Here is a 15,601-nt window from a genome sequence, read left to right as displayed (position 1 = left end):
CCTTCCTTTTTTTAAACCTTGTCTCTCACAGATACCAGTTCTGAATGGGCTTGAGGGTGGCCCTTTAACCCAGCTGAAGAAAGGTTACCGTGCCAAAAGCCTGTGTTGCTAACCAAAGACTTGAGTCTCGGTTCCTGTGGCCTCCATTTTCAAAGACTCAGTCTAACGCATCCTAAATTAACTCACCAGGCAACAGAGTATGAAATCGGACATGACCGATCGATCCTTGGGCATTGATTCAAAGCAAAACTAATGGAATGTAAAGAAAATGAATGTAAAGAATCTAACATACTCTAAAGGCTGCCTATTTAGCCATTTTACAAAATAAAATTTCATTTCGGAGCTGGATGGAGGCGTAATGTTTGAAGAACCAACTAAAACAAGGCATAGGGACATTGCAAACTGTTGCCATACAGATTGAGCCTTGAGGGAATGGCTTTGTTAGATGCCACTGACTAAAATAATTGCATGATAATTTTGGCTAGAGGCACCAGCCTATCATGTGATGATTTTTAAACTGTGCATGGATAGCTTAGGCTGAGTGATCTTAACATCCAGCTATAAAGAACCGAGAAGTCCACTCAGCGTACCACGTCTATGCTTTGGCTCTTGGAAAAAAAAAAAAAAATGTCCTAGCACTGTCGAAGGAAGGTCTCTGAGCTATAGCAATCGGCAGCGCTGCGTGCTCCTTCTGCAATGCTCTAAGATAGAGTAACCAAGGGCTTTCTCCTAAGGTAAGTGGCAGAAAAATAATCCTTCCTAGGGCAGTATGAAGCAATGTGAATTAAACCCAGGAGTATTTGCATCTTAGCATTTAACTTTTTCTGACAAGAATTTTAAGATTTAACTCTGCTTTTTCAAATCACAGCTGATGAAAACCTGGCATAGATTTAATACAGAAGTGATCTGAATAGTGGCAAATGATCAAATGAACTTTAAAATAAAGAAGTAACAAAAACAAGAAATAAAGAAACTTCTTTGAAGAGAAACGGTGGATTTCCGTCTGGTTCTAACTGATTACATGCATGAATTTTTATTGTTTGAAATAACCATTCAAAAGTATTTGGACAGACACAAAGGTAGTCAGATGGTATAATGAGAAATGTCTCAGGTATGTACTATCTATACTAAAAATGGTATATTTCTAGTATACTAGGCTAGTATACTAGAATGCTAGAATTTCTAGTCTACTAGTAGACTGGAAATAATGATATCATTGATATTTGAGATTACTCTCTTACAGTAAACTGAAATTACTCTGTTACACAGAATTCAGAGAAGACCAGGGAGGGGAAGGATGGAAAAATTGGAAGCACATTGCTATGACAAGGTTGTAAAGTAGTTTTGGCTGATTTCTTAGAAACTCTGGCTTTTGTGGCTCTCCACTAACTTCTTTACTTTATACACAATGTTCACCATGTCAATATTTATGCTGTGGTTCTACCAGTGCAGATTTGAGGCAAAGTGTCTTGGTATAATAAGTTTACTTAGTGAATTAGACCACTCCTACAATTACTCTCCCCTGTTGGCTGTTATAAAGTAGCGGTGAGGACAGAGTTCTTTAAATACTGGTAGAAACAACTTAAGAAACAAAACCACATCTGTAGAGCCAGAGTGATATGTTTATACTCCTCTTTTTGTCCTCTCTTACCCGGAACGGTTGCATTCACTTTCTGTTCCAAAATGAGTGACGATAATTCCTACTGCTAGGGGAATGCTAGCATTTCATCTTTGGGATTAAAACATGTCTCCCTTCCCTTTTATTCCTGCATTTACATTGTAGCATCTCACTTGTTTGTGGTGGTGGGGTTTTGGTTTTGTTTTTTTTTTTTGTGGAATCTACCAATTTCGGTGAGGGATCAGCCATTCACGAGGCAGCAAATATACCCCAAGGCAGCAAATATACCCCAAGCTCCTTTGCTTAACTCTTGCGTTGCCATCATTCAGTCATCTTTCAGGGGAAGTGGCACAGAGCAATCAGCAAGTGTCACCCACTTGTACTTGGCCTCTTCAGTACTCTGCATTTGGGAGCTTGCTCTACGTAAACCTCCACTTCTCGCTTTACTGAAGGTGAACCATTCTGTATCAGCACTTCCAAGCTTGGAAAAACAGGTTCAACATTTTTAGCTTGAGATGTAACATTTTCCAGTAAACATTTCGACATATGAACATTTGTACACCCACCCAACCTATGACATTGCAACAATTTGATATCTGCTCTGAATAAAATCCATATGAAGTCAGAAGAAAGATCTGACAATGTTCTTTAAAGATGAGGAAAAAGGACTACAATAATTATTGCTGACTTTTCTTTTTTCATGTATCTTATTTCAATGATATGCATGGGAGGGAAGGAGTGGGGAAAGAAGATATTCCAGGTACATCACAGCACCTAAGAAATTGCCTGACTGGCTAGGTTTCCTCAACCAGTTCCCTGTGTCAAAAGGGAATTTCATTGTATAGATTCAAATTTGCAGAAAAAAACCCTCCAAATGCAGAAATGTGATGATAAATTTTGTAGGATGCCTGTGCAGACAATGACTGCACTGTTGGTTACAATTGAAAATCTTTACTTGCAGTATGGATAAATACAGCCTCCAAGCAGAATCGTGCTATGGGGGATCATGTCATAAACCATAACCAAGTTATATTGATAATGGTGATCTCACACAGCTGTGCTATCAATTAAAACTGTGTAAGATTTAGGGTACTACAACCAGGCACTCTTAAAAAAACTTAGAAATTGCACTTTACTAAAGGTTGTGGTTTCATGGAATTTGGGAAGTTTTGAAAGTACAGTAGCATAAAAAATTTAAGTGCAAACCCTAAGGTAGATATGATCCCAGTTGCTTTCAATATTTTATTACCACATTAGCAGAAAAAAATTCCAGGGACGCAATACAGAACATGTGATGCATTCACAAATAAACAAATACCTTACATTTCAATTCCCCACATTACCTGAAGCTCCTGAATAGTTACCAGAGAAGCGGCTTGGAAATCAAACACCTGGCAGCAGAAGGTAGATCAATTTGCTGGTGATTCAAAGAGATTCTGGGAAAGAGGTAGTTAAAAAGATCATCTCACGCTCACAGCTAAAAATGTCCATATCACTGCACTATGTAATCCCTGTTTTCTTTCTCTCATATGTTGAAATTTATAATGGAGACGAAGTCCTGGTGATTCAATAAGACTTTAAGTGCATAAAATTAAAGATATTAATCCTAGAAACACTCTTAGTTTATTAACATTATCCTAGAACTGAGGCTACTTACACACGTACAGCTATGTGTAAATTAGCTACGTATTTGTAGTTTCAGGAATCCAAGTGAGAAACTTGTGGATTGTTACCCTGGTAGATGGCAAAATATTGGATGGATGGCACTAATAATGCTACTGCCTTGGGGCAGAAAATGAAACATTTTTCTGTCACAGTTATGCGATATGTCTCAAAACTTTATCAAACAAATGAAAGCCATGAGCATTATATATTATGGCAAAACTATGGCAAAGCCACAGACAGTGAAATGGAGTGGGTGTAGAATTAAACTACAGTGGGCAAAGGATTTGCAAAGTGAAAAAAAGTTGTCGTCTTTCCCAGTGGGTAGAAAGTAGCGTAAAACTGTAGGCAATTAAGAAGTACGGTGGCTTACAGCTGAAATCAATCTCTCTTAAGCTTAAAATAATCTCACATTTGCATCTTTCACCAGTAATTGTAAAGTCTGCCTTCATTTAAAGACCCATTAAGTAGAAAATAATGATGAACTTCTAAGAGCTCTCCTGCTATTAGAAGAATGTATATGAAAGATCATTATTTTTAAAGAAATACTGACAAAGGCCATTTCCAAAAGTAATCCAGTATTATACTAAAATAACATAATTTTGGGGGATTTCAGATATGAGCCTCTGACCATGGGGGACTGGAACCTGTTGGGCAGCATCCTTGAAGAAGTGCACATCCACTCCACCATAGTTGGCAAAATCTGGCTCACAATCCTGTTCATATTCCGGATGCTGGTGCTGGGAGTGGCTGCCGAAGATGTCTGGGATGACGAGCAGTCCGAGTTCATCTGCAACACGGAGCAACCTGGCTGCAGCAATATCTGTTACGACAAAGCCTTCCCCATCTCTTTGATCAGATACTGGGTACTGCAGATCATATTTGTCTCTTCTCCGTCACTAGTTTACATGGGCCATGCGCTCTACAGATTAAGGGCTCTCGAGAAAGAGCGTCAGAAGAGGAAAGCCTGCCTGCAGGCTCGGCTGGAGGATCTGGAGCCCGTGCCCGAGGAACACAGGAGAGTGGAGAGGGAACTGCGTAAGCTGGAGGAACAGAAGAAAGTGCATAAAGCGCCCCTGAGAGGGTCCCTGCTGCGCACCTACGTCCTACATATCCTGACCCGGTCGGTGGTCGAAGTGGGCTTTATGATAGGTCAGTATCTTTTATACGGGTTTCACATGTCCCCCCTGTACAAATGCACTCGGCCTCCTTGCCCTAACACGGTGGATTGTTTTGTGTCCCGACCCACAGAGAAGACCGTCTTTATGGTTTTCATGAACAGCATCGCCGTGGTCTCCCTGTTCCTCAACATCCTAGAAATCGCCCACCTGGGCCTCAAGAAGATCCAGAAGAGCCTCTACGGGCGGCCGCGGCGGCCGGCGGGCCCCGCCGAGGAGGACACCAGCCTCTACAACTCCAAGAAGAGCTCCGTGGTGCCGCCGGCCTGCCCGGCCAGCGACACCGCCCCGCCGCCGCCGCCGCCGCCGCCGCCGCCGCCCCACGCCCCCGCTCCTCCCGCCGCTGCCGCCGCTCCGGCTCCGGCGGGGCCGCCGGGCCGTCAGCACCGCGGAGAGCTCCGCGGCGCCCCGCCGCCCCGCCGCCGGCACAGCGCGGCGCAGCACCACGGACAGCACCCGCCGCCACCGCCACCGCCCTCGTCCAGCAGCGAGGAGGCGCCGCGGGCGGCGGCGGGCGGCCCCCCCCGGGGCGGTGGCGGGCGCCCGCCGGGTGCCCCGCAAGCACAGCCGGGTGAGCCTCCCCCGCGACCTTGACGAGGAGCGCGGCGACTCCCCGGACAGCGGCCACTGCCCCGGCACCCGCAAGTCCAGCTTCCTCTCCCGCGTCCTCACCGGCAGCCGGGCGGGCAGCGACAGCGAGAGCCCCGCCTCCCGCGGCGGCCCCGGCCCCGGCCCCGGCTCCGGCTCCGGCTCCGGCTCCGGCCCCGGCTCCGGCTCGGAGGGGAAGCGCCGCGAGGAGGGCAGCCCGCCCAGCAGCCTGCCGCCGGCCGCCGCCATGGGACGCCGCGTGTCGATGGCAAGTAGGGCCCCGGGGTGGCCCACGGGAGGGGGCGCGGCGGGGGGGGGGGGCCCCGGCTGCCTGTCCCGGCCCCGGGGAGGACGGGGCCGGCCGGGTGCGGGGAGCAGGGAGGCTTGGGCAGGGCTTCCGGCACAGCCCTAACGCCTGGCGTCCTCCCGCACGAAGGCGAGCTCCCGCATGCCCGGTCTCCTTCTGCGGTGAAAGCAAAAACACCCCTGGGAAGCTACGGAGTGCTGAGGGTCTCTACGTCACCCAATCTCGGCTTCTTTATACCCGTTACACCATCCCAACTGCCTTGCCGAGGACTGTCCCCAGGGAAGCTTGTTCCGCTCCAGCCTGCTCGAGACTGCAAGAAAGAGAAGGCTTGAGTGCGTCGAGTTCAACAGCTCAACTTCTCTCAGCTGCGGGGGGGTTCTCCCAGAGGCGACCACCGAGTCGAGTAATTGCTCAATGAATAAGTCAGAAGATCTACATATAAAACACCAAATAATTGCAATGCCAGAGCCAACGCCGACGGAATTGTGTTTTCAGCAGCTGTTCCTATTCCTTGGTCACATGCTCTAAGCTCAGTGTTGGTAAGATACGGTGCTTGCATTCAAGAACCAACGAGGGTTTTTTTTAAAGTAGTTTGAATTCTGATTGCCCCGGATGACAGGATTTGTCCTCTGAGAGCAAAAAAGCTCCTTTACAAATGCTTGCAGGAACAAGCCCTTAAATGCCTTTTTAGAGGGCATGTAATAAACAGAAGATTCTTTCACACAGTACTCAAAGTGACAGATTCTGTTCAATTTTTTCTTACTCTGCCTAAAAATAAATACTTTTTCTAAATACAAAACGAACAAAAGCAAGCAAGCAAACAACTTCAAATCTTTTGTGGTAAGCACAAGCCACTCTTACACATTGCTCATCAAAAACCTGTTTGTGGGTTCCAGTTCTGCTGGAGTTATAGTTTCTACAATATATAATCAGCATAAGCCATGTTAAGTTGTCACTTAGATGCAATTTAACCACTTTCACTTTGATGTTTCTAGTAGAGGGAGAAGGCCTAGAGTCCAATCTGTCAGTCTGCTGGTTTTTGATACTCAGATGAGAAGGCTCTTTAAAAAGGTGAAGTGCAAAAAGTTATTCAAGCAAGACAGAATTTCAGTAGCCCCTGTTGAGAACTCACAGAAGTTGCCTGGCAGCTTTTACTGTTTAATGACAATGATGCTGTCTTCCAGAGGAGATCTTACAGAGAAATATAGTCAGTTTGCAAAGCGATGCCATTACTCTTGAAAGTAACACTCTTCCAGCATGCTGCCTTTGGGGATCATTATGCAAGGGACTGGTACTAGCATTTTAAAATGTGACTCCTGTAGGTATGCTACCTGTTGCTTCCTACTTACTGCATATGATATTTTAAAGTAAAGGTGCTTCTATATACAGTTGAGCCAAGATTTTGGCAAATGCGCTTTACTGCTAGCACTGCTACAGCATTTTATGAATGCAAAGTTCAACACACAAATATGCTGGTGCATCACAAAAGTGTTGAATCTGGGCATTAAAGCTTGTGTAAGCTTCTGGTCTGAATTTCCCAATTCCTATATTCACTATTTAATTTTGGTTGTCAAGGGCACTCAGCACTGGTTTGATTTGTTTTAATTTGACTTCCAGGAGACAATCATCATGTATTAATGTTTAGATAAAAGAAAAATATGTATTAGATTTACCTGTGTGAAAGGAGCATGCAAAAATTAGTGAGTCTATCTAAAAAAAAAGTACTTAAAAGGAATGGTATTTACAAAATTCCAGCTGTAGCACACAAAAAAATACTACCTACTGCCATGCCTGGTTAATAGTGACTTGCAAGAGTAATGCAGAGAAAGGACAGACACTTTTTAACATAACAATGAATCTACATGTACAAACATTTTCTAAACAGCCAAAATACAGTCTATACTAACCCGGGTTTTACTAATCTAAGCTGGAGAGCCAAATGGAGCAAAACCATAGTGGAACCCACACTGTTCTTCAATTTTCTTTGATAACTTTTCCAAACTATCATCTTTAGTTCCATACTGGCTTGAACGTTTTCTTTTTCCCTTCATCCATACCATTCTGCCAGAATTTGTCTGTAGCATTCTTTGCATTAGCTCAATGAGAGAGGAGTATCAACTTAACATTACAAATATCACTTTCTGTACCTCAACAACCATTCTAGCACCCTCCAGTCAAACACATATCCACGCTCTGTGCTAAGACAGCAGGACAACTGCAACTGCCCACAACCACCATAGCTTCCTTAGCTGAAAGAAAATCTCAAAGCTACACAGAATCAATCCATCTGACACTGCAAGAGTCTGCATACAAGTCAACTGCGTCCTGTGAGTCATGGCATTGAAAGGACCGAACAGATCTAATAGTACAGTTATGGATGCTTGACCTTTAGCCAGTGATGAGATTTTTTTTTGAGCAATATTATCAATGCCATTTCCACACCCAACTTGAGTCTCTAACAGATAAATAACTATTATTAGGGACAACTGAATGTTGTAAAAGTTACCTCTCATAATGTATGGCACCCTCTTGATCAAACCAGGAAGACTAGGAGGTGGATAGTAGTTGGCCAGATCATGATCAAGTGATTTTTTTCCAAGAAAGTACAAAACTGCATCCCTCAAACAGAACAGGAAATTCGTCTTAGGACTTCCTCTTTGGAGGAAGGGGTACTTTGGACCCTTAAGAGAGAATGCATTCAATCCTTCCTTGAAAACCCTTATGAAACAGCTCAGTAGGATATTGAATACAAAATGCATGTTTGGCATGAGGATTCCTCAACGTTTCAGACTTCAGTTCAAACTAGACAAGCTATATATATAAAAGAAGAAATGCCCTTCCCGTTGGTAGGATTTGTACAGACCAACCATGTTTGGCCACAATGCAAACTAACAAGGCTATTTAAAACTTCCTTGTCTGGAATTGGTGGAGGTGAAGCGCCATTTCTTCATTTCATGTCCAACTGTGGCATAAAACCTTGAAAAAAATATTTACGTTCCAACTGTTTAGTTTTACACCCAAACCACTCACTCTTCATACTCTATTCAGTTTCTTGGTCATTGCATTGTCCAAAGCTATCCATTATTCAGACTGGGAAGCAAAAATGAGAAAGGCAGAAATCTTGAAAAACTTATTAGGCTAAAGGCTTCTCAAGACACTCTGATCCATTTAGAAAAAGTATCTTTTCCTTGATCCGCTGCTGGTCAAACTTTAGATCTATTAGGTTCTGAGGACAGACCACCAAAACTGGACCTTCATTGCATCAGGGAAAGCACACAGCAAAGCATAGGAGAGAGTCACTGCATGCCATGAGGGTAATTTGCAACTGATTTCAGTCCACCTAAACACAATGACAAGAGCATCACCAGCTATACATGTAAGCTAATCTCAACTCGATGGACACCTGGGGTAAATAACGTTACAAAACTCTACATTGACAAGGGAATTCAGGATCTGTGTGTGGCTGAAACCAGGCTATCTGCAAACCTCCAAAACCTTGGTACTGAGGAATGCAGTCAGCATGCTTTGAAGTCATAGCAAACAATTTGTTCACTGATAACTGTCTCCAAGCTAATAATTTCCAAGGCTCACTTAGAGGATACATCTTAGAGAATACATGGTACCTTATCTTCTAAGAAATATCGCAGGTACACAGATAGTTCTGCCCTAAGTTTTGCATCTCTTGCCACATTTTAACTTTTATTTAAAAGGGGAGATACAGCTATGGAGCAAAGGGCCACCTTCTGCACGGTCCTAGGCTGCCGGCCTCTCTTCGGCAAGCAGGCCTTAAATGGCTGCTTTTCACACACAACTCAGTGAAAAGAGCCACACTGAATTTAGTATAACTACAATTACAATGACAACTGGGGGTTGGATTCACAAAGCTGTGTAGGAATTGTGCTGCTGTCAGTAAGATTCTGCACATGAATGACATTATGAGAGAAAAAAACCAAAAAAACCAACAACATAATTTGCACCAGTCAGGCCCTTGACTGGTGCATGATACATTTTTAAGTCTGATAAAATTAATAGGCTGATGCGGTCAAAGGTCAGTATATAACTAGTACACATACAATCTGTGCTCTCTTGAAAATAGGTGGGGCCAGGAATTACAGCCTGCAATAGGCATCTAGTACGTAGAGCACTGCACTAAGGGGTAGTGTCTCATGGCCTCATGCGTGCAAGGCTCTGTGAAGCCATTGGGACCATTGAATAACTCTCTTTTTCTCTCTGGGGGGATAAAATAAGAGGAGACCTGAGCACTCCAGCTGAACAGCTAGAGAGGGAGAGCACTTTACTTCCAAAGTCAGCCTTTGCCAGAATCAAGCAGTCTTCCTCCTTGGCCATTTTCTACAAACCAAAGGAACGATTGCAGAACATCGGAAAGCTCAGCTGAGCATGGCCACAGCCTGGCATTGCATTTTCAGAGCGTCACAGTGTCATCACATCATTTCTACAAAAGCTGGAGGCTGTGTGATATTTCATTGCTAGCTGGGTTTGAAGTCTTTTGCTAGCTGTGTCTCTCCCCACCTTTCTAAAAGAGAGACCTCCAGTTGCATGCTACCTGAGCGTGTCCAGCATCAGTTCTTTTTGGCCTATATATAATAGTTTTCTAAAGAATTCTAAGATGTGCTCTAAAACCTACGAGTTTTAATTTGATTAACTGGAATTGGGAGTAATTATACTAGGTTGGCAACTCTTCTCACAAAGGCACCATCCTTCAGATGACTTGGAAGTAAGTCATCATATTTGCACCCCAAGCCTAAATCTGCATCGAGAGAACCGCTGTGCTACTCCTCTTGCTTGAGTATCTGAAGATATACCAAGAAGATGGGAAGACTTGACATTATCTAATGGTCGTATTTCTTCATTGAGCTAAGATAAGTTCCTGGAATCACAAAGCAAAATTGGAAGTCATTAGAAGGTTTATAATATTCTTAGCAATATTTTAGCTGAACCACTCTCCTGGGAAACCAAAATTATTAGCTCAAGATTTTCAGAAAGAATTAGGGATTTTAGGCACTCAACTTCAGATTTTTGTTTTTCAAGAAGTGCTGAGTTTTCCTCACTGTCACATCTATTCCTTATTCTTTAGCCCACCCTCTCCTCCAGAGAGCCCTGTGCTGTCAGTGTCATTTCTTCAAGTCTATATTTTTGGCTACAAAGTAATCAATGTATCTTTAAAAGCAAGGCCCCCTCCTCACAGTGAATGAGGGAGATAAAGCTGATAATGAAGCAGCTGGTAAAGCTGATGATACTCTCAGCTCACAGAATTGGATCGAGATAGGGCTGCTGATTTTATTCATTTGCAGAAAAGAAAGTCTCTGGGGCTGAAATCCTGGCTCTGCCAAAGTTGGGGAAATTTTACGATTCACTGGGTCCAGCTTCCCTCACTGCATTGCTTTTTTATTCCTCTGTGCTGTTCAATTCTTTTTCTACTTCTCAATTCTCCATTCATCTTTGAGCCTTTTACCCAGTGGGAAAATACTCCATAGTAGGCAGGATATGAAAGAAAGAGCCACTATTCAGCCTGAATGCTTGCAGTCTTCTCCAGAACAAGGCATGTTTACTCACCCTTTCAACAACACTTGAGGACTAAATATCCACTCATTTAACTAGCTGCTCACCCGCTCTCACTCCTCAGGCTGGGAACAGTTTGATATGAGTGAATGTACATTGAAACAACAAACCTGATAACTGCCAAGGAGTTATTTAGACAGCTGAGCTCCATCAGGAAAATCCAGAGGTGGGGTAAGGGACTGGTAAAACCCGGTGTTCCTCTAGGATGTTTAAGAATCCTAAAAGGTATTCACATTTACACCTGCTGGTAACTACTGCTGGTTTTTTACAGTTTTTCTATGCAAACACCTCTTCTTTTTTGAAAAAAAAACCCCCATATTAAATGGCACAGTAGTTGTATTTTATTCTGCCCTGGAGCACTCAGGAGAAGCTCGTGGTGATGCCAGCCAGTGTACCAATTATCCTGCAAAAGCTACTTGGTCACCCAAAGGTAACCATTCACCAATTGCACAAACACAAATAAACTTTGGGGGTCAGCAGCAGTTGACAACTAATGAACCCCTCTGAGAATTTCTGCAGCAACAAATGTATAAGCTGGATTTTAGAAAGTGGAACTTGCTTAACTGAGTTCATCTTGGCATGGTTTTAAAGCAATCAAACATATACAAAACCCCTTGACATGTAAAGCAAAGGACTCTAGGATGGGTCCACTGCTTTCAAGCAAGTTACTTCAGGGATTAATGTGTTTATTTTGGTTTAAAAGCACGGTGTTCCCCCCCTCCCCACCCTCCCCTTAGCATTGAACAAAGCCCTACAAGGTAAGTATGTTGTCAGCTAAACACCCGATTTCCCACTTTCCCAAATATATGTGTGTTGGGGTTAATTACTATGATAGCATTTCTTTTTCTCCTTTAAGCCAATTCAGCTTCATGCTTTCTTTCTCTTGTTATCTTTCAGAGCATGCTCCTAGAACTATCATCTATCATGAAAAAGTAATGACATTCTGAGGAGAAGAAATAAACTAAGGGATTGAGCACAAACTGCCTTCAGCAAAGAGATAAAAAGCAGATTATCTATTGCTATGTTCCCCTCTCCCGCCACTATAATGCTAAATTCATAGTACAGTGTAAGAAAGCAAATATTTTATTCCTCCATTTTACGCCAATCCCAACCGTACCGTACTCTGATTGTTGGTGTTAAGGGGTAGCTCGCTCCATGACTCAAGATTTTTCTCACGTAGACTGAGCTGGATCTGGTCAGTGCGTGCTACCACTGCAGAAATAGCCTTGTGTCTTTGGGAGAACATTTTGGGATGTACAACTTGTTGTGCATGCTAGCAGTGTTCATATCAGAAACCAGCCTGATCCATTGACCTTCGAGGTAGCGGAAGACCCAAGGCACCTACATGAAAGGGTTAGTTTGATGTGAAAGTAACCTGGAAGGCTACGTGGCCTCTATCTCCCCAGGCTTCAGCAGCCAATGAATAAAAGATGGAAGAAACACTCAAGGCATCTGAAGGGACAGAGAATTTGAGAGAGAGAAAAAAACCAGCTGAGGAATACGCTGCTGCTCATCTGGCTGTGCTAATGCAGTCCTCAAGCTCTGATAGAGACTTTCCATGCTAATGTAGCCTCCTCATAGCTAATACTTTTGGCTTCAAAATCGAAACTAAGTCAAATCAGGCAATTTATTTTAAGTGCAAAACATCTGTGCTTTTCTTCAGTTTGCTGTTCAAGAAGATCTGCAAGGTATCACCTCAGGGTCATGAAAATCTTATTCCCTTCACGGTCTCATTAGTTCATATAGAGGAACTGAAAGACACGTAAAGCCCAAAAGAGCTCATTTTCAGTTTGCTAGGACAGACTGGCTCTGGAAGGTTGGATTTCTGGGTTGTATGCAGCCCAAGAAAGCAGTCCTTCCTCTTGTGTATCTGGAAGATAAAGCACCTTCCCCTGACTGTCCCTGACCCTGTTTCTGGCCACATGCTTTTGGCCGCTTTTATTTGTCAAGCTTATTGTAGCTCGCATTTGCTATCACCTCAATGGCAGGCAATGCTTGGAACAAGCTTGTTTGCTATGCCAGTTTGCCTAAGCATAAAAATCCTTTACGACTTGACAACTCTAAGGCAAAGCTAGCAGAAAGCAGGTCAGCAGGAAAAAAGAGTCAAGCATAAAGATTGCTTGAGATTACAGTGGTGTTGTTCTTGTGCACATGATTTACATTCATATTCTGCCTCACTACAAACTCATTGACAGTTTGTCTGTGCATTTGTTTAGCATTTTAAGGCAAAAAAAGGAAATACTTAAGATGGTGGCCATTAAGTGCCAGCAACAACTGATCAGGGATGGAGAAACAGCTTTGCTAAAGTACATTCTCTACTGCCAGGCTGTGTGTACATGTGGTGGATGCTACATCTTCTGACAGATTTGAGGGGGTGGGAAGCTTTCTTCATATATGCTCAACAGGAAGATTCAGAAAACTGGGGAACTCTGGAAAGTAACGTTTGATCTTCTTCCATGAGAATTTTAAGATTGAAAAAATCACAGGCAACTTTCACTGCTGCAGATGGAGGAGGATGCAGTTTGCCTCCCTGAGGATGGTGGCCCAGGGCACACAATTTACGGTTTCCTGTGTGGTGATAAAAAAGCCTGGGGACCTCTCTCTAGCAGCTTGCCCTCCTCCCTGCTCCCGCAGCAGCAGCCCAGCAAGTGTGTGGACCAGGGCAGGACAGCTGGTCATGCCAGGGACCCTTCCCAGGTCTCCTCCTGGAAGCTGTTGAGCAGGCTCTCAGGTTGCCTCCAACCCAAGGAGAGAGGTGGCTGCCGTGTGGTTGGGAGTTCCAGAGAGCAAACACCCCCTGCTAGACCCCGCGCCCTGCTTGTGGTAATAGCACCTAAGGCTGTTATAATTTCTTCTTTCCTTTCTGGATCTTCTACAGTGTAAGGGATGCTAACGGTCCACGGCCCAAGTCCCCCCTCAGAGAGGAACACTACTGTATTTGGGTTATACACAGATTTTCAGCTGTATTTTGTTTCTACAGAAACCTCTCAGTTTCTCTCAGGTTTTCTGTAAAGGGGAAACAAACTCCAACCTCTCCCCTTGCCTCCCAACACATACACTGGTCACTTTAGAAGACCAAAACAAAGGCTTGGCAGAATTGCCTTAAGTCAAGCACTAGGGGAATGGGTATAGATACAGCTTATTTGCTCTTCCAAAACAACGTATTTCATCTTTGCAATGAAATACCCTTGGCTGTTCCTGCAGCAGATCAAAGATAACTGGATCCCTGGATCAAAGACGACTAGTGAATTAGCCATGGGACCACGTGACTGGAGGTCTCTTCATCAGTCCAGAGGTTCACCGGGCAGTATCAACCACATCCAAGCTACCCTCCCGAATCTCACCTACAACCCATGCGTTAACCGAGCACTGCAACATCAATTTCAGAGTCAAGCTGAGTCGATTTACAATACATAATGATATGTCTTTATTTCATCAACAGAAATGGTGTCTAGACAAAATTCAGTTAACACTAGCAATTCAAATGAATGAAAAGGGTCGGATTTTTTTTTTCATTTTTGTTTTTTGCACAATACTGTATTTACAATGAGTAAATGACATTTTAAATTCATTAGTTCATAGCAATGCTTTCTTCCAAAAAGGTAAAAATTCTTAGTAACAGAGAGTAAGCATCAACAGCCACCTCATTTATTTATACAATAAAAATCACAAGAAACCACAGTCACCTAGAAAAAAAATAAAGACAAGCTTAAGAACTAGTACAATAAAATGATGCATTGAATTGTTACATTAATCGCATAGAATTTGTGTAAAAAGTATGTAGAAAAAACACCTGATGTAACCTGTTACAGTCATTGACCAGTTATGAGAGGTACAGAGGGTTATACAGGTAGATATGTGTGAAAACTGTCCATACTGTTTGACCTGGGGAGGAAGAGAAGAGGGGTTGCACCCCCTTGCATACACTGATAAAACCCTGTTTTGAATATGGCCTCTGAAGTTTGTAAGGCATATATAAGAGGTGCACTTGTAACCAACTGGTTCTGGAACAAACTCTTAGGGCATCCCCACCCTTGAAATCCAAGGTGATGCTTGGAACTACGAGTAAACAACCACGCATCGAATACCACCAAAGTGTTTAGTATCATTCCTGCCGGTCTGAGGGATCCAGATAGCTTCAGGCAGAGCAAACGTAGTAGTGAGAACAGGACTGAAACCGCGCACGTTTCTCTCGGGTACATCACAAACGCAGCGTAACGCCGGCCTGGGTGGGGGTTCCCAGCCACAACCCCCGGCGTGGGGCAGCTGCTCCCTCCTCTGCCCGCGTCCCGCAGGGTGGGCTCCTCTGATTGCAGGGACAAGCCCAGCCGGCGACCGCAGCCCCCGCTCGGCACCCTCCGAAACAGAAGGGTCGTTTGGGTTCGTAGCCTGGGACCGTCTCTGCCTCTAAGCAATCAATGAAATCAAACACTGCCAGTTGCCATTTCTATTCTGGGACGCTAGTTTCCTTCTGCGTGCCCTTAATTAGCCAAAAGGGACAACAGTGGCACTGCATGAACCAGGCGGTGACTTTCACCTATGGGAAGGGCTCTGCCCGCAGTCGCTAAAATTCGTACAAGAACAGGAGTCATCTAACTGGCTTTTTAGCAGCCATTTGCTTGGGGTAATGACCTTTTAAAAAGGTATTTTTAGCATCCCTTCCTGCCA

General features: G+C 43.9%; 1 protein-coding gene across 1 annotated transcript; it reads left to right on the top strand.

Annotated features, from left to right (window-relative positions):
* Positions 1–581: 581 nt before the first annotated feature.
* Positions 582–14,504, top strand: GJA10 (gap junction protein alpha 10). The gene is given in 4 exon segments (XM_052781507.1): positions 582–734; positions 3,897–4,982; positions 4,984–5,314; positions 11,831–14,504. Coding segments are annotated over 3 exon segments (1,440 nt in total). The 5' UTR covers positions 582–734; positions 3,897–3,912; the 3' UTR covers positions 11,870–14,504.
* The last annotated feature ends 1,097 nt before the right edge of the window (positions 14,505–15,601 follow it).

The sequence above is a fragment of the Harpia harpyja genome, chromosome 3 (genome assembly GCF_026419915.1).
Source record: "Harpia harpyja isolate bHarHar1 chromosome 3, bHarHar1 primary haplotype, whole genome shotgun sequence".
Classification (NCBI taxonomy): domain Eukaryota; kingdom Metazoa; phylum Chordata; class Aves; order Accipitriformes; family Accipitridae; genus Harpia; species Harpia harpyja.
Note: the sequence above shows the minus strand (reverse complement) of the source record. Positions and strands in the feature narration are given on the sequence as shown.